This window comes from Lepeophtheirus salmonis, chromosome 8 (assembly GCF_016086655.4).
Source record: "Lepeophtheirus salmonis chromosome 8, UVic_Lsal_1.4, whole genome shotgun sequence".
Classification (NCBI taxonomy): Eukaryota; Metazoa; Arthropoda; class Copepoda; order Siphonostomatoida; family Caligidae; genus Lepeophtheirus; species Lepeophtheirus salmonis.
Window position 1 is genome coordinate 30,263,080 of NC_052138.2, and position 27,351 is coordinate 30,290,430.

At 30.4% G+C, this 27,351-nt stretch overlaps 1 protein-coding gene across 2 annotated transcripts; it reads left to right on the forward strand.

Annotated features, from left to right (window-relative positions):
- The first annotated feature begins 656 nt into the window (after nucleotides 1-656).
- LOC121122403 (uncharacterized protein T19C3.4) lies at nucleotides 657-18,642 on the forward strand. Of its 2 annotated transcripts, XM_040717383.2 has the most exons (10): nucleotides 657-1,094; nucleotides 12,108-12,724; nucleotides 12,819-12,898; nucleotides 13,075-13,204; nucleotides 14,069-14,182; nucleotides 15,153-15,276; nucleotides 15,335-15,413; nucleotides 16,104-16,314; nucleotides 17,064-17,654; nucleotides 18,142-18,642. In XM_040717383.2, the coding sequence occupies exons 2-9, from the start codon at nucleotides 12,623-12,625 to the stop codon at nucleotides 17,607-17,609; spliced, it is 1,386 nt and encodes a 461-aa protein (XP_040573317.1). In that variant the 5' UTR covers nucleotides 657-1,094; nucleotides 12,108-12,622; the 3' UTR covers nucleotides 17,610-17,654; nucleotides 18,142-18,642. The 2 variants fall into 2 exon arrangements, with proteins under 2 accessions (XP_040573317.1, XP_040573318.1); XM_040717384.2 differs by lacking the exon at nucleotides 17,064-17,654 and having other exon boundaries at nucleotides 658-1,094.
- The last annotated feature ends 8,709 nt before the right edge of the window (nucleotides 18,643-27,351 follow it).

The window sequence follows — 27,351 nt, forward strand, 5'->3', positions numbered from 1 at the left end:
TTATTTATATTAATGACTACGTATTGTCAAAAGTTTGAATGTTTGGTTGTTACTTATAGTAATAGAGGGTAAAATGTTGAGGGATAGATGTCTTGGAAGTGTAATCCTTTAGATATAAAAAGATCCGATTTTTTAAATACTGATCTGGAATGGTATTTAGTTCCATACCGAAACTCACACCGTGATCCTTATTTTATTACAATATCTACACAAAAGTTGGACCGAATGTGTTGAAATTATGACGATCTCAGACCAATCTGACTCAAACCCAACACTAGTACGCAGTTAATATATTATCATGTTGCAAATTTGAAGAATGATTGTTAAAATGCACTTTTATGTATATTCTCTCTTTTATAGGCCTGTATCTGATATTCAATACCACTAAAATAGCAACTAGTTTTTTAGAGAGCAATTACAAACTTAATCCTTCTTACGACTCCTATTAATATTTTTTAAAAGAGGCCTTTATGACCATATACTAATTTCTAGTGACAAAATACCGAATGTCTTTTTTATCGTGTTTTTCACTATTAATAAATGTATTTTAGAAACGTCTAATTGAACTCGTAGCACAATAAAAATCAACAGCAACCTCTCCACAACCAAACCAACCAAAAAAACTGCAATTCTGTCTTTTTTCTCTTTTTTATTTCAGTCAGGCATGAGAAAGGAAGAAACAAAAACCTTGTTATTACACTACTATAAATTTAATTTATAAACTTGTCTTGAACTCAGGAGATTTTTTTTTTTTTTTGAAGAATAAAAAGGAGGGAATAATGAAAGAAAGAAAGAAGGAGAGCGGGCGAGCAAGTAGGGAAGGAGTTGAACAAGAGGAAAAGAGAGCAAGCTAGCTGTCACGTCAGCGCGCTTGTCGTCATGCCTTGAATTCGTTAATGTGTAGTTCACGTTTCTTCCGCTTGAGGTTCTCAGGAATTCGAGCTCAATCATTTATTTTTAAAATAAATTAGAGGAGGTAGTTCATGTTCCGTTGTTGTGACGCTTGTCAGCCTATGTGATTCCCTTTTACCTTTTGTCAAGATTAAAGCCCTTGGTCTGTGACAACTACATAGTTTGGATCATTTTTTTGTTATGTAAGTATATTTTTACTCCTTTATTTCGTAAATCCCATTTTCGAGGGTTTTTTCTGCAAATCAACAACAACGTAGAATCCTATTGACTACTCACCAAACCTCTCCGTTCCGGCCTCGCTCCTCCATTTTAAAAACTGTTCATGGCAATGTGGAATAATAGTTTTCATGGGGTTCAAGGGCTACATCTACTATTTCTAACCATTTTAGCTATCATGATGACGATCCTCACTACTCCCTAATCAAAGGGATTTTCTGATTTCATTTGAGCGGTAAATTTTGTTACTCTCCCCCGTTAAACAAACTCTATAAAATATTTTGACAAATTTGAGTTTATTTTATTTCTATATCCCATTTTAAATCAACGCAAGGGCCTTGCTACTCTAAATCTCTCTCAACGGTTTGAGAATCACTCGACTAACCGATAAAATGAATCAATAACGAAAATATCGACCCAACTTATCATTAGGAGGTCTGATTTACAAGTACATAATAAAACCTGATCATTAACTTTGTGAGATGGGACGGGCTTTTTCAATAATTAATTTTAGAGTTGAATGAAAGAATGTTCAAACATGATGATTCCCCATATTATCTTATATAATTCCATTCACAATTTGATAAGTCAATGTGAAAAAATTTAATTTCTTTAGAGCCATTGTAAATATATTTGAGTGCTTTATTATTGTACATTTTTAATGTATGTTATTAATATTAGACAACTCTGGATTTGATAGATGTCTAATACTATATTTCAATGATTTGAGCTGGATTAATAAGAATCTTTGCCTATTATACTCAAGTTATGTTGACAATGGTTGCTTCTTTGACCTGTGTTTGTAGAGTTTTTTGATCGTTTTTTTTAAATTAAAGTTTGCATTTTTATAAATATATCGTCCAACTATAATAACAGTCTTTAAATTGAAAGGTAGTACAAAATTTTTTATAGCTACTATGTATTTGGATAGTCTGTTAATTATACGTAGGAAAGCCAGAGATTTAATAATGCAATGTTATAACATAGTACATTAAATTAAACACCTCAGTAAGAGTTCTTCAAGCTCAACGCGTTTCTTTTTTAAATATAACAGTATATTTAACATATTTAAGAATCCGTTATCACATTATATTGGTTTTTCAAATGTGTGGTTTTTTTTATTTTACAAAAAAAAATTCGGTTGTATTTTCTAAAAGTCTTGATTTTTTTTTCACAATCCCTTTTCCTCTAATTTAATTACTTTAGTTAGTTTGTTTTGTTAGTAATATTGACCTTCGAATGCTTATTCTATTTTGTATGGGCAAGTAATTATTATTGCTTTCTCTTTTGGTGAAGCAAGAGTAGGAGAAAACACGAGCAAAAATTGATTTACATCTACTATATATATATATCCATGCAGTCATTTGTTGTTATTTCAAATATTATTATTAACTAGTGTTGTCAGTCCTTATCTATTCGGTCTAGTCCATTCTTATAACGGGTTCTAACTGTTCTTAGGACCGGTCCTTCGGACTGTCAGTAGGACCGGTCCATATCGGCAAAAGCTGAAATTGCGTATGGAATGTGACGATAGTATATATAAGGTGTGTCGATAAGAGATTTCTTTGCTTTTGTTTACAATTGCACTGACTATTTTGATGACGTCACAAATAAGCCAATTTAGGAGGAAATTGAATGAAAACAAATTGTATTAATACATAATATGGTATTTTATTTTCTCATCAGACAATACTATTAGTGTAAATTCTTACCCTCCGACGATTACAGTACTGAAATTATTTGTAAAAAAATTCGTTAACGGCTGTTTTTTATGAAAAATAGGTCAGAACATAAATTTTCAAATAAATATACAAAATCAATAATATAATAACACAATACATCAAAAAAGTTGTCAGCTAGCGTCAACCTGACTGCGTTGCAAGTTTCATATTAATGAATATAATTAGAGTTGGATTCGAATAATAACTGGAGCATATAAAAAACTTGATTTTACTAAAGTCAACAATTGTCTGAAAATGGCTCGAACTTGCCCCTAATATTATTTGGAAAGCTCGACTAAACTTGAAATATTTATAGTATAGATGAATTGCATCGAAAAATCGAATTTTTATCGAAAAGAAAAAAATAGTATTGTTAGTGATCATAGGGTTGAGATGTTAATAACTATACAATATGGTAACTAAATTAATTTTATTTATGCTCTTTGTGATTTATAACTCGAATCCATCACTAAATATACCTATATCAAACGTTTTAAATGACATTGAATTACGAAATTTGATCATGTTTCCTATGTTATTTTGTAGTACAAAATAATTTGATTTATGTAAACTATTGTTATTGGTCTATTGTAACAATTACATAAATTGTACTATAATTATTATCCATGTAAGCTTGAATACTTTTTGAATGATATATTTTAGCAATAGGCATACACTTTCTCCTATTATGTAAATTCTACTAAGTAATAAAATTGGCTAAATTATACAGAGTTTTGTTTTTTTAATATTTAAGACGTATTTTCTAGATTTGATAGACTTAAATGATTTGATATGTGAATATATTTATCAATAAGTGCATTACGTACATTTCGTATATGTTGTTTTCCCTACAAACGTTACTTGAAACAAAGAGTCGAATGTTGATGGGAATTAATCTTTTGTTACTAGGCAAATTAAGATAATAGGGAAGATCGTGAACAAGTTGCACCACTTATTACATTTGTCTCAATTACACGGAGATAGATTGACTCAGGCGCGCCAAAATTTAAAACAACATACAAACATCTGTCTGCTATTGTTTAAATCTACTTGGAGAATGAATAATCCAGTAGTTTTTGCACAAATTGGATTTGATTGCAACCTCTCAAATACTATTAATACTGTCCCCGTAGCCAGAGACGCTGGTAACATTTTAATAGACTTGAATTTGAGTTGTAAATTGATAAAAGTTGACAAAATAATATTTTTTGAGGAATAAAGCACTATACTTTTGAAGGTTTTCATTAATGATTAACTTTTAATATATTATAGCAAACAAAGATACAATAAGATTTATATTATATATCGGATAAATCCACTCACACAGCTCTCTTTAGCCCAGGCTAACAAACATGCCTTCTGGGAAGCTTGGTTTAATATAATAAAGAATAGATGGAAAATTGCAACATTTAGTGCAACTGACTCCTAGTTATATATCTGAAATTTCTCTTCCATGAGTGAATGCTTAATTTTGATAAAATTATATCAAATGATAGCAATAGGATTATATTTGAAATCATATACATAGGTTACATTAAAAACAATGAAAACCTGAATACATTTATGCTTCGGAAAAGAAAAAAAATTACTTTTACCCAATATCTCGAAGATTATTTGACAAAAAATATATTGATTTTTTTTACAACAATTTTCATCATATGATCATACAATTGTGATGTAGATTTTGTAATTGTTGCTTTTTTGACTTTTGAGAAAAAGGGTTTGTTACAACCGTCTCTGATCTCCCCTAGATATGTTGTTTTAATTAATGCAGAGATATTATTATTTCAAGCTATTTTAGTGTTCATATATGTTGTCTATCTAAATGCACTTAATTCTTCCTTCCTAAATGATTTATTATCATAATCTGTATCTAAATTGATTGATATTTACGTTTATTGCAAGGGATATTTATTCTTCTTTCAAACATAGTTTTTGTATTGTCTACGTTTTATCTCAGCATCCTTTTTATATTACCTAAGCAAATCAAATAAAGAATATGTTTGACATTTAGGCTTCACTTTTACAAGAATACATATTATACGGGGTGGTACATAATTAGAGTCCCATTTACTATCAGGGTTGTAATCACTGAAGAGACCTACCCCAATAATTTTTTAGTAGTATTATGAGTACATTTTTATCTAAGTAATCATGCACTTAAAAGATATAAAAATGAACACCTAAAGAACTGATATGATCAATATTATACAGATTATCTTTTATATAATCATATTTGACATTTATTGCTTTCCTCTCTGGAGTACCTACCTTATATTTATGGTATTTCAAGTTCTTTTAGCCTTGAATACTTGTAAATTTAGAGCTGTAAATTAGAGCAATCCCCGGTGTCTATAGAAATCACTTCTGAGATGTCTTAAAAATGTCCTCCTGAAAGATAACATATCAGCTGATGAGGTTCGTCTAATCTATATTAATAAAGCCAAGTTTGTATATCTGTCTAAATGTATGGCAAAAAGTAATCACGTGCACTGTACATATTGCTCCATGATGTATATCATAAACATATTTATGGCAACAAGTAATCACGTGTACTGTACATATTGCTCCGTGATGTATATCATAAACATATTCTGATCTGAGAAATAACAATGTAGTCTTATTAATTAAATATTGAAGGCGTGTGCATATACCATTGAACATGTATATGCAGGGTGCACTCTACATAATGTTTAATTATGTAAATCATATACATATTTTTCATATAAGAAATAATAGTGTACTTGTAGTAATGGAATATTGCAGGCGTGTGCATTTACATATACAAAGAGCACTGTTTGTTTTTGTTATTGGCCTTTTCAGTATATTATAATTTATGTGAATTAGTAATGTATGTTAGGATTCGAATTAAATATAAACGCTTTGTTTGTGTTTGTTAGTGAGTGCTCTAAAGACTAAAATAGTCAATACACTTTTCTGCTTTTTATGTGTTTTTTAATAATCATCTGTCTGTAATTATAACTAAAGATGTACAGAAAATATAAAATTGGTGGTTTTTTACTCCTAACAGTGAACCGATGTTTGGGATTTCCTTTAACTTATTCGTAATCTGAAAATATATCTACTATATTGCATGCCTTGAAGCTAAATGATATCAGTGATATTTGAATATAATCAAATTAATAGGTGGTGAAGATCCCAATGAAATGGCTGGCTGTTTTTATGTTTCGAATGAGTTTGGGACTTGCAATGTCGTATAATAATCGCTGAAAAATATTTGACCTTTGCAAAATAAATAAATAATTTATTTGCTAAACAATGTATATGTAAAATGATGAAATAACTATATTATCATTTCCTTTTGATCTATAAAAATGACGTGATCATTATGTATTTGTGAGTAGTTTAACTATGAGAATTTGACTTTATAATGTGCTACAGAATACTTATATTTTAGTCATATATTAAAATAGTCGCAAATTAGACCATTAATGTGTCAATCATCTATGGAATATTATTCAGTTATTGGACGCTCTTCATCCCAAGTACTGAATATCCTTCATTTAAAATTATTGATCTCCTTTTTAGATTGCAACTTGTACAAAATCGCAACTTGTATTAGGATCTAATATATAATAAAACCTAATTCCTCGATAAGTGCATTCTGTGTGATATAAATCAGGGTTGTTAAGCTCTTAAATTAAATATTAAAAATGCAAAGGATGTATTTATAACTACAAAATGTAATTATATAATTGCTAATTGCAATTTAATTGTAAGATTTTGAATTATTTTTGATAGACTGTTCAGTCTTTGTTATGTTTGTATTACTATGAAATCCAAATACCCGACAATAATTCACCGTTATACTTAATCAAAAAGAAAAAAGCGGTTTTTATCTATATCAAATTCGATTTTTTATACTTCCAAGATTCCACAATGTAAATGAAAAAGCTCTATAGCTTGGGTTTCCTTAAATTTATTGCTATCTTAGCTATGGCTTTAAAAAATATTTGCATTGATTTCTTTTGCAATTATCATAGAAAATTAATAATTTGAAATATGCTTATAAGCATCTTGATATTTTTATAGTCATCCATGTAAAATTTCAACTCACTAGGGATTCCCTACCGGGCCTCCGTGGAGCACAAAGGCTTGTGTATCGTCTAGGGCTCCGCCAGGTTATCAATGTCATCAAAAAATCTATTTAAAAAAAAATCCTTTATCAAATTATTCGTTCAAAATTAGATGCTCACTTTAAAAAAACCATCAAGGGTCTCTGCATTTATGATAAGGTTGGGAATCACTGTCATAAAAGTTGCCTGTTGGGAGTTTACTTCAAACAAATTAAGTGTGATGAACTTACATTCTGTTTAAGAAATACCTACCTCGATAAATTTTCATGGTTTTCCTACAATAAAATGAGTTGAGGTTTAAGATGTCACACCTCCATGATGTATGTATGCTCTTTGTGGCTAACCTTTTAATACTTCCTCTTTAAAAATAAAAAAAAATAGTACAAAGGAATACGAAATAAACTTTGTATCTTGGGCTTGTTTTGGAAATGCCTCAGCTCTATAAGTGTAGAAATATAATAATAGCTAATAGGTACTTACCTGTATTGATCTTTTTCCTATCCCATCCTTAAAAAATAATAAAACGTTTTCGTGTCATTATAGTGATTAAAACGTTTGTTCAAGTTCATTAAAGATTTTCCCAGTGATGGTACTGACTTTGTTTTGTAGTTATGGAGTTTATTTGAGCAGTGTACATACTACAATGTGTCACTTTTGTCTTGTGAAAATGAAGTCCATCATCAGTGCATTTTTAGTTGGGATGCCGTGCGATAGTGACGATTTTTTTTATTGAGGGGCTTTGTTGAAGTAACTACGGATGACTCGCCATTAATTGAGGCAATAAATACTACTTCCAAATTTTTTTTTTTTTTTGGGGGGGGCATTGTTCCCTGATGATTACAGCTCTGGGATGAAGTATCGGGTTTGGCTCAAGACTGCAAATTCCACAAATACCTAAATAATGTTTATTTATGTTGCGTACAAGTTGCAACTCAAAAATGAAATGAAGAATTTACACTTCTTTTGGTGAAGGTATTGCATTGATTGAATATGTCTAGTGTGGTTAATATATTAGTGATTTAATTGATGACTTCATGAAGTAAAAATGGCTCATTGATGAGTAGATATTATCTTTTACAATATAAGGTTCAAATGCTCACAGTCTTATTTAGTGATGTAAATCTTGAATATTTGTCAGCAGTCTGAAGAATGAATTTACTTTTCCTTAACTGTTTTCATTATAATTTTAACTCCTGAGTAGTGAACTTCCTTTATTACTACATATATACAACTGGAGCCATATCATTGACCGTATTTGACATTCGTGTCGTCTAATAAAAGAGGGAGAGTAACTCTGATGATTGGCCGCGTAGTTATAATTGTAAGTATTTGTTGGTCTCATAGTAGAATTGAAGATCGACATCGGATTAATTCTTGCCAATGTCCTTGTTTATATCCTTCTTCCCCTCCTCTCTCGTCACAGCTGATTATAGCTGATCTAATGAAACGTCTTGACAGCTTTCAAATTGTCATGGTTATCCTTTTGATTTTCGGTTTCATTTTTTAACATTCCCAAAATACACAGGATTTTCATCACTAGTTATATTACTCGAAAATACATAATAGTTATTTAAATAAAATGAAATGATAGTATCAATTAGTAGCTGGTAATTAGGTTGGCTCATGTTGCAATAAAATAAGGGTCTCGCAGAAAGTATGTATGTAAATTTTGGCAATTTTTGTCCCCCTCTCCTCCATGTTAATACTTGGTACACATTTTTTTAATCCGCTTTCTTTATGAAGTATTTCATTTCAAAGTCCCCTCCTACCTGCATACATACTTTGCATATAGCCCCATAGGCATAATAAGACAAATAAATTACAACTTGTACACAGAATATACATTATTAAGGCGATAAAATCAGGCTTTCAAACATTTTTTTAGTTACAGTGTGAGGGTGGTTCATTATTCTGATTTGCGCTTTATAAATAATTAATTTAATCGAAAGTCAGGCCGGTCAGGGTGTGTGAGACCAACTCATAGACCATGGAGTATTAGAGTCGTAGAAATAAATATAATTATCAGTTTCAAAATTTCAGATTATTTGAAAAAAAAAAAAAAAATTAACAATAATAATTGGATTTGAAAAATAAAATATATATTTTTCTATAAAAATTCAGTGGTCTTTCGGACTGATACATCGGTCTTATCTATCTTTTTATTTTCTTCACTCATAGTTAGGATGGGAGAATATAATATCTCAGAAAATGATGAATGATAGCTCAAACGTATAATAATAAATTTTAGTCACAAATCTCCTACAGATATTTGTATGTATTGTCTCTTTGAAAGATGCTATGAATTATGATGTAACTTCAGCAACTCAAATGACGTAGTTAGTACTAACTACGTCATTTCAGTTGTTGTAGTTTCTCAAAAAGAGGGAGAAGGACCGCTCCTTGGACTGACCAATTTTATTAGGATCCGACCGATAAGACTGCAGTCTTGTTAATTTTTTTAGACCGATGCAACCCTAATCATGGGTTTAATAATTGTTATATTACATACAACAAGTTGAACCTATTGCAGCAAGTACCTAGTCTAATACTAATTTAGTATAGTACCGCTTAAAATACCTCAGTAGCCCTGTATCGCTATAGTACCGTTTTACCGAAAAACGCTACATCAATGCAACTTAAAGGGTTAAAGCTGGTGTCGGAATTGCATCAATTGTTATCCCTTATTTTAGCTACATTTATCCTACTTGTTGTCATCAAATTCATATCATGACTAAATGTTATTCTCTAGCTTCGCAAATATGATGTATACTATATTGTTATACGTAGATGTACAACATATATCCTGTTGTATGCTAAATATAAAAGAGTATACAATGTATATTTTCGCATCTGTTACATACATAATTTACCAACCACTTGAAAAACTTTGTATGCACACAGGTATATCATATGAATATATATAGATCTGTTTATTTTTGTAATTTTTCATCGTTTTTATAGCCTTGTTGAAGGAAGTTAAAAGGTTAATTCCGTAGCCTCCTTTTTATTTTGAATATGTCATTATCTTTTAAGTTTATGACTGAATATTATCCTAATTTATCAGTCCCATTCCCTCTTTTTTGTGGTAGGGAAAAGTCCTTAAATTGAAATTTTCAAGGCTTTTCTCACAAATCCAAGTCATTGAATATTTTCATGGAGTCTTTAATTTTTTTAAAGCTCATTTTAATTCCATTATTATTATATTGGGTTGTAAGGCTTTTATTGAGTTCAGTATAAATTCGTTTTTGAGTCCAAGTCGAATCGTGAGTCTTAGCTATCGAGTTCAAGTCAATTATCTACTCTTTGATTGTGAGATGAAGTCAAATTCGAGGCTCGAGTCCCCACCTCTAGGAATTGTTCACAGTGTAGCAGGAACTAATTTTAATTCAACCAATTAGGGTTCAAAACAACACTAAAAAGAGGAAAAATCGAATGGTGACAACCAAGCATAGTGCTTTTTTTGTATGTTAGCGAGGTTACGCCGTATTGACCCCCCTATCTTCTCAGTTTAAAATCTTATCTGCGTCACAATGGTTCAGTAGAAGTTTACTTTATACGTTCTATGTATATGAATCCTTATTTAGACGTCTGATAGATGAAAAGCATAACATTTAGTTTGAAATCTGGTTTTACATTATGTGTAGTTTGTTTTACTATAGTGATAAATCATTTGCTTTTTGTCTTCTTCAAATCAAAGCACGTATTGTTCCTCCTCTCTCTCTTTGTTATTTCAACTATAAAACTTGTTTTATGGAACTATATATGTACATAAGAAAGAGATGAAGTCTTCATGGAGCATGCAAACAAGTTAATCATTTCAATTAAATACATAATTCACTGTAGACTCTAGTTTTTATGCTATACATTTATGACAAATTGAAGTTGCATATAACATTTTGACTTCTTTTAAATGATTTTGATTCTTATTTATTCACGAATAAAGTCCAAATTTTCCCGATGGTATCTCGAATACAACAGAGTTCTAAGGCGTCTACAGGTTTTTTAAGGGGGGTAACTAAGATGCTTCTTCCAAATTTGACAAAAAGTTACTTCTATAATAATTTTTAAATACTAAAGGTTTGAGCGAAAACCTGTTTTTTTTAAAACAACAAATGTTGTTTAAAAATGACATTTAAAAAACTTAGTTTCACAATTTAGGGGCAACAGCGTCCCCTTTCGGACACCCTTGAACTATGATGTACAAATACAGTTGAACCCTAGAACTCGACGTTCGTTCATGAGTTCCAAATCAATGTTACTTCCAAAATTCAAAAGGACTTGTTTCATTGGTCACTTCAAAACAACAATTTTTAGAAATTGCATAATTACTATTAGTTTTCTCAGAAGTCAAGTTTGTCTATCTATGCATTTTCCCTTACAAACTCCGAATACCCCGAGTACTAAGGCGGTCGAGTTTTGGCTTCTACTGTACTCGGCTAACATTAATCCACTTTGTGTATATCTCTAGGAAGGCAGACCCTCTAAAACAGAGATGTCCAACCATTTAATATAATGGGCTGCATTGCCACTTGAATTATTTTAATGGACTGCAGAAACTATTAAATTAGATTTAAATAGTTTAAATATCTACATAAAACCAAACTATTAAATACGAATTTACTTTAATTTTAGTCCAAATCTAATTTTTGAAGGCCAATCTGGCAACCCTGTTAGAGTCTCAGAAAATAAAAGATGACGTCAAATATTTTTCAATGTTTGTTCGTATGATGAGACGGTGATAATTTTGCCGAAAAGACTTCTTGAAATGTGGGTCGTAATGGGGTTCTCAAGTTGGACAAAGCTGCTCTAGAATGATGACATTTTGTGAAAACGTTCAATAAATAATAACACAAATCTTAGTAATTATCTCTTTATCATGAATTGCTAATAGATAGGGAATGCAGAATGGGGGATTTAATACTTTTCAAGGGTAACAAAGGAACATTTAATGCACTTGCTTGGTTTGCTCATGCCAAAAACATGTAACCTTCCTTCTTTTCCCTTCTCAATGGTTATTTTCTATTAAAAATTTTTGTATTTAGCATAACTTTCTACTTGTTCTATAGCACATGAGCAGCTGTGCTTGCTTTTATTAAGTAAATATGTACATATTATTGAAGAAACTTATTTTAGCAATAATTTTTATTCTTTTATTTTTCAGAAAAAGAGATCTCAACAAGGGCAAGTGTGTAGAAGTTATCTTGGTGTGGACTCTATTGTATATAAGCATAATGAAATTGTGCTATTGAAGGATTACTCATTTCCATCTATGAGGTTTTTTTTTGACGTTACAAATAATAAAAAGAAATACGGTTGACAAGGCGTATTCAGAAGTACTTAGCGTGCCACCATTCAAACCCGTTGCATCACGCGAAATATATAACGGCGGCAGTTACTACCTTAAAAATAAACTCAAGGAGCCACCAGTCTCATTTTCTTAATCTTGTGATAAATATTCAATTTTTTTTCGCAAACGAAGATTGAATGAAAAAATCAATAATAATTTCTGTGATTCATAGGTTTATATAAAATTAGGGAACTTAAACTTGTTCATTGTCTATATTTGTTTTGTTTGTTACTAATCATTGAAGAAGAAGAAGAAGCCTTGACCAAGTGTGTCAGTTGTTTAATGAAACCAAATATTTGTATTAACTTAAAGGATTATAAACTGGCATAATGACATATCCTATATACGTAATTTGCCGATTACTTCTCGGAACGCTGTATCCTGGTTTTCAATCATTCAAAGCTGTGAGGACCAAAAATGTTAGAGAATACGTAAGTTATTTATAGTAATATAAATAAACATCATTTCTTTATTGAAGTTCTTTATATTATATCAATAAATTTACGTGATGTTTCATAATTATAGGTAAAATGGATGATGTATTGGATTGTGTTTTCAATCTACACTGGAATAGAATCCTTTTCTGATATATTCATATCCTTTTGGTAAATTATTATTTATTACATTAGTTCCCTATTTTACAGTTTTGATTCTATTTATGTATTCTCTCTTACATTAATTTCAATTGAATATAAATGTTCAATTTGAAATAAAAATTTTACTTAAGAGATACTCTGAAATTGCTTAGTATTCATTTTAATTTATTTTTATTTTTTATTAGGTTTCCCTTCTATTATGAAATTAAAATTGTATTTTTAATGTGGTTACTTTCTCCAGTAGCTAAAGGTTCACTGGGGTCAAGCATCATGTATAGGAAATTTGTACATCCTATCCTACTAAAAAAAGAAGAGGTTTGTTTTGAATAATTATTAGATAATAGAATGCTATTTCTTTTCCCATAAAAGAGGATTTAAAAAAACTAATTTTTTTGACACCCGCCACCTCAGATTTTGATCAAATTATGATGGGATGGTCCGTGTATCTTTTTTGGCGTAGAATGAGTGTAACTATTGATTCGAATGTGTAGTGTATGATGTTTAAAGGTCCAAATAAATTTTTAATTATTTTATCCCTGGGCCAGACTGGCAATTTTTGTTTTCTGTGACTCCCTCTGACGGGTCTTTCCTTTTTTGATAATAAAACTTAAAATCAAATTTTTCCCGTCGAGAATCATATTTTACATTCAAAATGTGCTTATGTCATTTTTTAAATGTCCCTTTGATTGGTCAGATAGAGGGATTAAGTTTAAGGAAATATTGTATATATCTTACTTTATTACAATTACTATAACTGACATTGGAGCTGTCTTTGAAGCCCATGTACATTAAGTATATTTCCTTCTCTAAGAACGATCGAGTAACGAACCGGCACATTGAGTTCAAGAGAATAATTTCTCCCGAGTGCGTTGTCCATTGAGCTACGTCGCTCTGTCAAATTTTTAACTGTAATGGTTTAAAAGACTTAGCTAATTATGTTTTCTTTATGGGGATAGCGTAATAAAAATATTGTAAATTTGTAAAAAGAATCAAATTCTCATAACTTTTGAACTGTTTCAAATTTCACAATGACGAAATTTTGGATTTCAACATATCTTTTATAAGGGAACGTTTCATTAAAATTTGGTCAGAATTGCCTGTTTCATGTTTATATGGGATCACACAATTATTTGATTTGACTAACCACATTTATACATTTATTCCTTCTTTTTAATATAGGAAATTGATAAATACGTCTCAACAATTGGAGATCAAGGCTATAAAACATTTTGGAAATATGCTAATGAGGGCTTTAACTTCATTACACGAATGGTTATGCAAACTGCCATAAAGGTAAGGAATTCTTCAAGTAAATTATTTGTATGGGCTTATCGTGTGTGTCTTGCGTGGTGTGTGCATGTTTTACCACTACTTTCTATTTCTTTTCCTGCATTTGTTCGTAATTTGCATATTTTAGACCTATCCAGAAATTACCGAAGAGATGCCACCACCTATGATAAACGAAATGGAAAATCAAGAGGAATTTCTGCAACTAATGACGGATGTCACGTTTTCAGATTTGAGCGACGACCTGCTCAGTTCGGGCCAGTCAAGTCCTATTGTTCGAAGGCGATCTAAGAGAACTAAAAAGCCCGCATCTCCTTCTAAAAGAGCTCCTAGCAAGCAAAGGAAGAAAAAAACCAAATCTCAAAACTAATCTCAAAACTCCCCTTATAACTTGCCTTTTAATAATATTTTAGCAATTTATTTATTTATTTGGCTTATGCAAGTTTTATCAACAAATATATATTTATGTATTATACTGACTAGACCAACATTTTCATTAAACAGGGGAGCACGTTTGCTCGGTGTGTGTCTGTGTGTTTGTGTGGCTTAATTACTTATATCCTTTATTTATTGACTATTAATCTCATAAAAATATCCTTAAGATATAGAAGTACCATAATCTTTGTAGTATTTTTATGAATAGCTGTATGCTTATAGAAATTAAAAATAAAGCAATATATGACTTATAATTATTGATAAATCTAATATTTAAATAAAATAAATATATTATTGTCATTATGCTTGGGACAAATTGGCAAATTAATTAAATTCGCAAATAATTACATTTTATTAATATGCTTTGATCAATTTGGCTCATATAAGGTTTTCATTTTCAACATGGATCAATCTTGGGCGAAAACATAATAATATTGGTTAGTATTAAAGTTATTAACTACCTATGAAAAGAAAAAAAAGAAAGAGAATGAATTTAAAGAAAACAACAGTCTATATTTTGTATTCATTTCTATTTTTTCAGGGAGGCGGCGGATTGATAACACATTTGAAAAGAAGTTATAGTCTATCAGATCTAGCAACTTTAGATTTATGTGGAAGTGATACGGAGGAGAAAAGACCCATAACCATTCAAAGCTTACAAGAGGGTTTGTCTTATAAAATATATTTCTTAACTTAAACTAATATACTTTGTTTCTCATATAGTCGATACTGGTAAAGTAATGGTGGTTCGTGAAGGAAAAGACAATGAAAATCAGAAAAGGGTCAACCTTGTTAGGCGGGGGTACATTTAATAAATTTTTCATATATATATATACTATACAGTGTGGTGACTCGGTATATGAGTTAAATACGTTTCAGAAGGTTGATCATAATCCAAATACTCGTAATAATCAATAGAAAATTAGTTAATCCGTGTCGGACTCAAAATATTCAGTTAAAAATCCATTTCAGCTTTATTTTATGACACAATTTACTTTCCTTCATTTCAAAACAAATAACATCATTATTTTAATCACTTTTCACTGAATCTGTATTACTTATTTTACGATTTTTTCTCCCTATGGGACGGGTATACTGAGAATTTCTCCCAGGAGACTTGCTTCTTGACAAAACTTTGCAGGACTTTCCATATTTGATAAACAAATCTTTTCTCACTTGAAGTAAAGGTTCCATCCCCCTGTTCCACCTCATTCCCAGACTCTCACACTGAGAGTATGCTGGTAGAAATATAGGAATATTTGTAAAATACGCAGCAAAAATTTTGTCATCATCATGCCTGGTTATCACTCGTTAACCAAGGTGTAAAATACAGAAAATCTTTTCTTTTCTCAATGAACATTTTTTATAGCAGGGGACTTGAACACCAAGTTTCCACTGTAGCTCTGATTACTTTTTGTATTCAAACATGAATTGTTTGGTTATTTTTTTATAATGTTCGAAAGCTCTTTTTTGATGCGTTTCTATTTTTCAGACCTCCAACGTACTTATCTGGTGATATCAGCTCTGGATATTCTAGTACATCCGAATTTCTTCCAGTTCTTGGAGAAGTTTTAGATACCGAGGACTATGAAGTATATGATCCTCGTATACATAGAAGATATACACCTATATCTCGAAATGGAAGTGCTACTTCTTCTGTTACTGGTCCTCAACCAGGCTCTCACACGCGTAGGAAAAAAGAGGTACAATTTATTTTTTTAAAGTAATTTTTTTGTTTATATTCCTTCTATGATCAATTTCTATAAGACATTATGGTTGTTTAATAAATTCATAAGTCTCATTGCACTTTAGTTACAAAATAGTTGAGTTCTAATTACTATTTCAATTTTAAAAATCAAATATAGTTTGTACTTAAACTTTACTATACTAAAGTTTATTTTAGTCAATTTTATTTTGAGCATTACTAATAATTTTTCAATTATTAGTAATGCATTTATGACAATATAATTGTCATGCGATATGATTCTGATATTAAATTAAGCATGGTTTTTTCTTCTTCTCATTTTAATAGAAGTGTTTGCTTATAAGTCACGTAAATTTCAGAATATAATTCTTAAAATTTATCTTAAGACATTTCATAAATTTCAAATTGTAAGTAGGATTTTAATGGATACGAGTGTTGTAGCGATGTTCTTAAACATGAATGCATAGCTAATTCTCAGACTTAGTTTTCATTAATTGATATTAAATAATATATGTCTATTTACACACTCAAATCTTTGCTCATTGTGAAATATTGACAATTTGACTTGGGTGTTAGGACAAAAATTACTTGTCAAAAGACTATGTATAAAATAAGGGTAAATTGACTGACTAAAGATTAATTAATTTAGGATTACTAATGTTTCATCTCTCTGCTCATCTTCTCTATTTATTTTAATTTACTGGCTATTTATTTTTCCACGCTTTTTTACAAATTCTCTGGATAAAGTTAAGTTATGGAACATATCCTTTAAACCATTCTGCAAGTTTACCCAGAGATTTTGTGGGTTATCATCGGTCATCATGGATTGCAAGTGATTCCGATAGTAATTTCACTGGAGGGACTGTCACTCCATCTTATAATCTTGATGATGATGACGAAGAAGAAGCCTGGTCTGACACTTTTGAAGAAATACCATCTAAAATTGTTGATGTAACATCTGAAGATGAAGATAGAACACCCGATGTATTAAACAGTTCCAATAGAATGACAACCGAAGATCTTCTTAAATCTGCTTCCGAAAAAATATCACAATCAAGACAAAGTTTGAATTCACTAAGTCCTAAGAGATATAAAGCTCCCGAACCACCTTCGAACATGATGTCCCTTTCTCTTCCTCGAAGTGATGATATCCCCATTCCAAGCAAAAATGAATCAAGCTCTCCTACCTTATCACCAAGTTCAAAGTGCCCTCATTGTACCATTCATACTTGGTTGCCTCACTTACCAGGGTGTCCAAATCTCAAATTGAAAACCAGTGATAAGAAAAAATAGATCATCATTCTCAATTGGAATGTTGCATACGGACACTTAAAATAAGTACATACTTGAAAATTAACTCAATTTTTCTTGCTTTGGGACCTTGATGTATGATCTTTTAACTGTTGTTTGCTACGTACTAATATGTTGCTGTTCATGAAGACAATCCCTCCCTTTTGGAACAATGCGGTTCATTAATATTCACAATGATTTTAAATGCTTCATCCTAAGCGTTGAGCATAACAGTTTTTTTATAATGTGACTCACCATATCCTATTACTACTCGATTTTCTTGCACACAGGACATAATATGTATACCTAAATATAAGTTATTTTTATATGAAATTAACAGTTAATTTCATTTATTTTTTATTAAAATCTCACAAAAATACCTATGTATATAGATAGTCGTTTACTAATTATTTTTACTAATTAACTTCTATATCCTTGTTTTCAATATTCTACCCATCTCCTTGAGTTTTCTACGTTTTGTGAAATGTATCTTAATAATTATTATAACTAATTTTTATATTATAATTTTCATTAGGTTTCTCCTTATGGAACTTTGCCAAGAAGCTATGCTCTTAGGAAGCAAGTTAGAAAAACTGTCAAATAGGAGCAATGTAAATACACATAGGAAAAAACCCGCAAAAAAGAAAATATTCATTTAGTTATACATTTAGTATATTGTACGTATGTTATTCTTAACTTATGACTATTTGTGCTTGTTTTATTAATATCATGTAATTTCACAAAAGATACCTTTCTGAAATTTGGTTAAATCGTTTACCAAAGGGATATTCATGCTTTTTATAAATTCAAATTTGATTTTAAACAAATAAGAAATTACGACGCCCTTGAAACTTATTTTACTAATTAGACAAAATTGATGTTATAACATTTAATTGATATTTATATATATATATATATTGTTTTTGTCTTGTCATTTTGAAAGTTATTATCTTTAAATTATGGCTGTAAAAACCTTTGCGTTTATCAAATCATTGACAATTTTCTTTTATAAACAATAAATTGAGCGTTTATTCTATTTCCTGTTTTATTAATATCTACATAATAAGTATCAATCGATTGGGGGAAGTAAATGAATTATTATTATAATCATTGTGAAATACTATATGTACAAACAACCAGATTTTGTATTGTATTCAAAATGACGTCAAGTATGTAATGGGTGGAGCAAAGTCAACTGTTTGTCAATCTATAATATTAAATTGTGTCATTAATAATATATGTAAGAAAGGCTGCAACATTTTTTGTTCTTGGCTCAATTATCTGGAGCTGGTTTGACTAATTCAGGATCGCTCACATTAAACACAAAATGCTATTGTTTGAATGTATCTAAAAAATTATACCAGTATGTAGTTAATCAAATTTTTTTATTAAGTTAACTTTTTGTTACGAATAAAAAAGTTTGACCGATTTATAAAAATGACTGCTTTATGTAATATATTCCTAAAGTTAAATCAATCACTTGTACAGCATGATAAACCTTTTGTGCCCATGTACAGGGGTCCCAGAATAACGCAAGTTACTTCCCTCCCGTATGATAAATTCCCCGTATACCGCGTTTTTTTATATTATGATAACATATTGTAAAAAACTAGATATTGTGGTAAGCATGAATTATTTTAATTTTTGATAAGTTTGTTCATACCATGCCTCTATATTCTTACAATAGAAGTTTATAAATTTGCATAGAGGAGGGGGATTATCCTGTAAGCATTTGTTTTGATCCCTAGACTTCAAACTTTTGGTTATTACTTATTGTATAAACTTCCAATTAAAAAGGTTGCTTAATAAGTATTGGTTAAGTTCCGATTATTTTAATTTTAAAATATTGAAATGACCGGATTAAAAATCAATTAAATACCCGATTAAGATTAATTTAACAATTATTTTTCAAGTATTTTGTCTGGCATTCATTTATTTAAATATTTTATGATGAATAAAATGTTTTTATATCCTTATTTTTTTACTAAAAATTTTATAATTGAAATTGAATTTATAACATTTTTTTCCAAAAAAAATAATTTTTTAATAATAGCTATGAATTTTTGAATTTTTTTTCAAAAAACTAAGCCCTTCCTTCCCCTAAAAAAGAATATATATATATAAATTATAATCCTACGGACGCCCCTGTTTTTGTACTAAAAATGTCCCCGGTCAACGTGTATTTCAAAAATGTACAAAAATAGTTTTAAAATGTTCCCAAAACTGCAATAAGTGGGGACTCCCTATATTTACTATAAAAATAGACGAACAAGAATCATTTGTTGCAAGCTTTTGAGTTTGTACATTGCTTTAGAGCAGAGATTACTTCAAAACTGGAATGTGCATTATATTATTATTCAGGAAGTTTTCTTACACTTTTTCACATGGACTATGAGTATTTGTTATAAATTAGTACACAATTATAACTTAGGATTTTTTTAATAACTTTTTGCCTCAAAAAGTTTAAATTAAAGGACTTACAACATAAATCATCAGAATCCCTTTGACTAATAATTGATAAGCTTCTATTCCTAATATTTTGCAACGGGATCGAAGTATCTACTTTCAGCTTTTTCATTTATTTAAGACAGATTCACATCAGGAGCGACCATAGTCATAAGCTTTCATAGGCCAGTGGATATACTGGTATAACATAACCCCTTTTTGAATATGCTACTAGGGAATTTTGATATATGGCCTTGCTTAGAGCTATAACTAGCCTATATATACATGATGATGTCAATGAAATAGATATTCCATTTTAAAGCTTCGGGGATTGATTGAGTATGAGTCTGATTCGATCCATCAACTTGTTATTTTTTGTTGACTCGACTTTTGCATAAAATTATCAAATTGAACATACCGGACCGTCAGAAAGTATTGGGACATAATGAACGTTGAACAATTAATTACACCTAGCGACTTTAAATGAAATTTTATAGATTTATTTTTCATTGCAACTTGTTTATTACTCATTAGATAGCATTATTTATAATTTTAAGCACCTTCAGCCTCAATCACACGCTCCAAGCGACCCCGGAACACTTAGCACACGTTGACAACGTAGTGCTTCGACATTGATCGTCACTCTTTTCCAACTGAATCCTTTAGGGACTCAATACTGTTGTGACGTTGTCTACAGGCCTTGATTTCAATTCGCCGCCAAATACTGTAATCAAGGGGATTAAGGCCGGGGCTCTGTAGTGACCAGAAGTCCTTCGGCCAGAATTACATTTTTGCCCATCAACTCCTGCACAATTTTTGACGTATGTGCATGAGCCTGTCCTGTTGAAAACAATAATCGGCTTTCTTTGATTCCTTTGGGATCTTGTGAACTTAAGGAAGCACTTTTGTTTGCAAAGTCAATCTGTATCCAACGGGGAACCAAATTGGCTTCATTTTGTGACCTTCAGATGAAACAAAGCAGTCGGGTAATACTTTATAAATAAGAATTATAGTCAAGTAGTACATTAAATTTGTTGGTATTATGAGCAATCTTTCTTCATTATTTTTACCATAATTATTTAAAACTTTGGTTGTCTTTTTATCAAAATAAATTTACTGATAAACAAACTTGTATTTTCCGAATATCATGAAAATATTTGTTGGCAGTGGAGTGATCTTGGATTTGTTGTGTCCCAAATTAAACCTAGAAGAGACCTGTATTGCTCAATGCACATCCGTCACATTAAGACATTGATTCGTTTATAAGCCTATTTGCACTTCCACAGCCTCCAATATTATTTTTTTGTGAGTCTCTATTTTGACTTTATTTATTGCAAAAAAGATAATTGAAAGCACATAAATGATTTCAGTAGTACATATATCGCTGACTATATATTTACAATATATTTGATTATTTCGTCATTGTATTTCTTTTCTTTTTTCAATATAGATGGGATTAAAATCTTTATTGTTGATTAATATAGTCAAAGGATTTATATTATTTGCCTCTAGGTTGAACTGTAAAGGGTTGATATGGTCTTAAAGCCATCTTTTTGCATAAATTCACTTTCATATTCATCTCTCAATAAAAGGTGTAGGGACGCACATTGTCTAGCCACATATTTTAAGGGTCAAACTCATAAAAGTTTAGGAACCACTGCTCTTGAGCACTCCTCGGTTCAATTATTTTAAATTCCTCCTTAATTAGTTAATGCTAGTGTTTGACCAGTCTAAAAAAACAAAAAAAGTAACAGTCTGGTTCTAATTAATTTTTGGGTCCTAGGACCGGTCACAGTTGGAATTTTATCATAACTTATTTCAAAGAAACAAGATACCTTAATCTTAAAGTAGAAGGTGTATGGCTAGAACATACAATACTCAAAGTATTATACGTTCTAGCCACGTAATAACGAATAAATAATAGAATTTTAAACCAAAAAATTGTATTAACTAAAAGGATTATAAACTGGTGTAGAATATATTAAAACATAACCTATGTACGTAATTTGCCGATTACTTCTCGGAATACTGTATCCTGGTTCTCAATCATTACAAGCTATGAAAATCAAAAATGGTTAAGGAATACGTAAGTTATTTATAATAATATACATAATTATGGGGTTCTGGTATTAATTGTTCAAGTTATCTTTCATTATTTTCTTCGTATAATTTTATTTTCTAGCTTCAATCTTAGCTAGAAGTGAAGAAGTTAAAAAAATAGCTAGAACAGAAGGTTCCACTTATTTGTCCTTAATAGACTGATGAATTTTGAAAAAGACCGGACCGATTACAAAAAAGACTGAAAGTTAAAGGGAAAAAAAGAAGACTGGCTTGGAATGCAGATCCAACATTAGTGAATATTGAATTTAGAGAAAATTATATTATCTAATTGCGAATTAAGTAATAATTCAGATGTATAAGTTACAAAAAATATTGCTCCTTCAAAAGTTACTTCTAGCCCAGTGCATAGGTTTTTATCCAAATCCAGAAGAAAAGTTGACAAAAACTATGCATTATATTACACAATTGTACAGTACATTTTGTGGCTACAGGTTATTTGATGTTCTAGAAAAGGGCCTGTTATCCCCGGTCTCCCTTTTACATTTTACATAATAACATTGGTTTTGATCACACTTCAGAAAACAATGCATTTATTTCATTTTGTCAGAATAAGGTGAAATTTTATAATTTGAGCTCCCCATCAAATAACTTTTTTGTTATCACTCAAAAACTTTAAATAGCAAAACGGGGAATAAAAAAAAAAGTTACAAAGGTAATTTGGCGAAATTCAGGTACGGCCCAAAAATTTTAACTTTAGACAAAAAAAAACATTAGAATTTAGAGTAAAGCAACGATAATCTCATTAAATTTTTGTTTAAAGATTTAAGAGGTTAAAAGAGAGGTTTCGTGAGTGGTAGGAATAGATTCGACGACTAAAATATACTTCTTATGACTAAAAAATTTCCAAAATTACCGAATCCAACTATTGATTATTGTGATTTTTTTTTCCTCCATAAAAAATAAAAACAGAATACATTTTTATGACCTTCATATAAAAATATATTAATCATTATTAAATTATTACATTCTTTTGAAAATATGAAGGTAACTGTCGGATCTTTTCATACATTTTTGAACATCAAAACCTATGTTTAAATATCACAAAACTAAAAAAAATATGAAAATAGAAGATCGTGCTCTTTTTGTAATTGCAATCTGAAGATTATTTATTTTTGTAAGTATTACATTATTCTTGAAGAGAAAACAATAAGTATAAAGTAATCACTTTTGTATGCAGTGCTGTGGACTCGCTGAAATTTCATGGCGAGTCCGAATCCGTCTTGAATTTCCAAATCGAGTCTCGTGTTCCACTTGAAATTCAAGATCAATTCCCAAGATTAACAGGAATTACAAGTCCGAGTCCGGAATATGGTCAGTCATACCCTTGGATAGATATGTGTATACCTATATTGCAATCTGTTTATCCATCTTGATGAAAACTAGGACACAACACTGACATACCCTACAGAGGGGTCCACATACGAAAGTATATGGGTAACAGAAACTAAAATAACTTATTTTTGACTTTAATTAAAATGGAAGGTAATAATTATCTTCAAAACTAAACATTTTCGTTTCGATTATGTATACTTTTTTCAAATACTTTATAAGAAAAAACAACCAACAAGTATTTACATATTCCGAGTTTGCTCTTAAGAAAAGGATTACGTTTAGAAGATCATCTTTCTTTAATACCCTCTGGTATGATAGGAGAAAACAATTGTTCGACTCTCACTTGTGACGATGGCATTGGTACGAATGTGTACGCAAGGACACGAACGTCCGAGGAATACTTAGAATTATCTTTGTTTTATGCTGTTTCTACTCGGAGTCTATGTCCATTCTTGACATTGATGATTGCATTTTCAAATGCTATTATTACATATTGTGTTAGGCTGTTATTTTTGACTAGTTCTCTTTATTCAGACTGACGGGCCCTTAATAAACTTTTATGAATAATACAAAACATAATGACGAACTAGGGACTCACACTAAATTTAGACAAGTCCGAGTTTGAGTCCAAGCACTACCCAGCCAACACATAACGTAATATTAACGAAAGAATAAGGTTAAATAAAGGTTCGTTAGAACTTTAGCAGAAACTAACGTTACATTTACGTTGACTCATGGTTATAAATATAACAAATAGATTCGTTATTTTGATAAACATGAGACAACTTAATAATAACATTGACCGATCATACTTAAGTTATTATGACGTTGTTTCACGGTTATGAAAATAACAAAAAAGCTTAGTTATTATAAATTTGGATCATTATTATTAAAATATCAAATCCAAAATCGATGATAGGAAATAAAGAACGATTACGCAAGTAATTACTGCTCAATTGCGCAGTTCCTAAAAACTTTTGTAATTTACTCATTTTTTTGTGCTAAATTCAAATCTGGCATCCACTTTTCGATTTGAGCATCCAATTCGGAGAAAATCGTAACTATACAAATTTAGACATTTGTTCTATTATTGCATGATTATCTGCTTGGGTGAAAGATAGAGGAAAAATTATTAAAATGACTTTTTTTTCTCCACTAATTCAGGGGGAAAATATCAGTCTTTAATAATTCCATTGATTGAAATCAAGAATAATCCAAGAAAAGGACTAAAAATGTCGGGAATGAAAATGTTTAGGAAACGCTCATAATGCAGGATTCATTCGTCTTTGATAATTATCAAAGTTAATTCTTTAGCAGATTTTAATAATAGTAAATATTATTTAATTCTAAATTTATCAAAATAAACAACTTCTGCAACCATCCCCACCCCGGGAGGTAAGTTTATAAATATATAAATGTATTTATATAGCTTAAACAACAGGTTAAACCTCTTTCCAGGCAAACATCCTGTTGCCTAAATATATTATTTTCTTTGATTAAAACACACAGACAAATAGACAAACAAATGTATTTAGTACACAAAATTCTACAGGTGCTTGTACAGCCTAACGCCCTTACTATTTATTTGTCGCTTTGAAGCTATTCTTTAGCTGCATCATTCATAATTCAATATTCATAAAAGACTAGAGATATTTGAAAATGAAAGTAAAATGGAGCACGTTTTTTTAACAAAAGATTACCTTGGGCAATACTAGAGTTGTTCAGCTTGCTTTTTTTTTATATATAAACCCCCTATTTCCTTCAGTATTTGGCTCGTTATTTTTTGAGTGATTAGTGTCGCTGTTATTCAAAAAAAAAAAAAATTCTACAACTATATTTATAAGCTAAATTATTATATTGAGTTTATTTTTTACGAATTTTCTATCAATGAGTCAGGAGGGGTTAGCCAGACCAGCCTACATCAAGAAGTGGAAGAAGGTTTATCAACAGATGGAATCTGTCCGAAATTGAATGAGAAGAGAAATGCTACAAGAAACCAATGTGCTCAACGTTGAACAGCTTGAATCGAAACAACAAGAATCTATCAGAATTCGGGACTCTAACAATGAGGATTCCTTATTGCTATTGACAGCTACTGAGCCTGAGAATAGGATGCCAATCGGAATACTATTAAGTAAAAGTGTTTTTCCTGAGATTATTGAAGATATAAATACTATTGAGTTCTCTAATGACTGCCGTTGAGGATAGTCAAGTGCAAAACTCACTCAAGAACTTTTTCAATACTGGGCACTTGGAAACACCATATTAAACACTCGGCACTTGATGATCTTCTTGTTATTTCTTATTTATATCATATCAATATATACATGTGTTATCCTTTCTTGAAAACATACGTTATAATTATTTCAGTCTTGGTGTTATACCTATGTACTTGTATATGATGTTAATATTTTTAATTTAATAAAATATAATATTGTGGTACGTGATATTCGGTGCATTAGAAAGCGTTTTCATTAAAATAGGGTTATTAAGGGGTTGATCTCACCCATTAAACAACTATGGGATAACGTTCACTCAACGTTATTTGAAAGTTGTTTTTAACCATTAGATAACCTTAATACAATGCATATACAACTTTCCTGCACAAACATGTATTAAGCATAGAGCAACCAAAATTAACGTTCACACGACGTTCATACAACTTAAGGCTTACGTTAAAACAACGTTAAATTGTTGCTTGGGTAAGTCAACATAGAAAATCTGTGAGTTCACGAGTTCGCAGTCCTTAGTGCGTGATAGGAGTTTTGGATTTATTGTTGAGTTATAGGTGTAAGTACCTATTGGACTCGAAGTAGAATTTAGGATTGACATCGTCGTAATTTCAGCCTATATCATTGCTAAATACGGAGTGGCGTTTTTGTTAATTTATTTTATCTTATAGCAGCTCGCAGCTAATCGAATGAAACATCATGACAGCTAAGCTGCTCTCCTCCAAAACATTCTTTAACTTGTCAGGATGACCACGTTAATTTATACTTTAGAAAGGACCAATTTATCTTTTTGATTTTACTGCACAGGAGTTTTTTTTAAGCATGGAATGTTTCATTTATAAAAGAGTATTTGATTCTAAAAGGCTTAGTTCAGCTGCAATATTCGTTTGTTTTCAATTTCATTGACGAAAGAATCCATAAGATGTCTGATAAGACAATATATAATAACTTACTTGTTTTCCTATTTACATTTGATTTTTTTTTTTCTTTCTTATATAATATAGTCTGGAGACATAAATAATCTCATCACTTATCCTCCTTAAGTTTCTGCTTAATAAAATCAAATCGAAATTGCTGCTGAATTAAACTTTTTAGAATAAAATGTCCATTTTTAAAGGAAGCTCTAATTGTTCATACTTTAAATTAATTCCTTTGTAGTAAAAACAATTCAGGTTAACATTGAATAGTCCAAACTTGTGCTTCAAGCCAAGGACATCCCTATCCAATCCCTTTTCATAAAAGCTGTATTCTTATACCGAAACTTTAAATTGATAACTTCCTGATAATGAAAACTGCCATCAAAGATAACATGTTGTCTCTATTTATTTATTTACTTGTGTTATTATCCACCATTGCCGGAGTACGACATTAGGCGTCGGATAAAAGACAAATTTTGCATTAAGAGTAAAGAAAATACTCGTAACTCCTCAAGAAATTATCAGTATTACTTTACGCTTTTCATGAATTACTCACACCTACTCAATACTTATATTAATTCGTGTGTTCTCTCCTCAAGAATAAAAGAATAATAATAAGATTTTGCGGAAAAAAAAGTAATGGGTTGGGATGACTGATGAGTACTTAAATCTTAAGAGCGCTCCCTAACAAAAACAAAT

Bases quoted from the DNA above. Each gene is read 5' to 3' on its own strand.
- LOC121122403 (XM_040717383.2), top strand. From the start codon at position 12,623: ATGACATATCCTATATACGTAATTTGCCGATTACTTCTCGGAACGCTG. The intron at 13,205-14,068 runs GTTTGTTTTGAA...TTTTTAATATAG, and splicing joins TCCTACTAAAAAAAGAAGAG to GAAATTGATAAATACGTCTC. The intron at 15,277-15,334 runs GTTTGTCTTATA...TTTCTCATATAG, and splicing joins CATTCAAAGCTTACAAGAGG to TCGATACTGGTAAAGTAATG.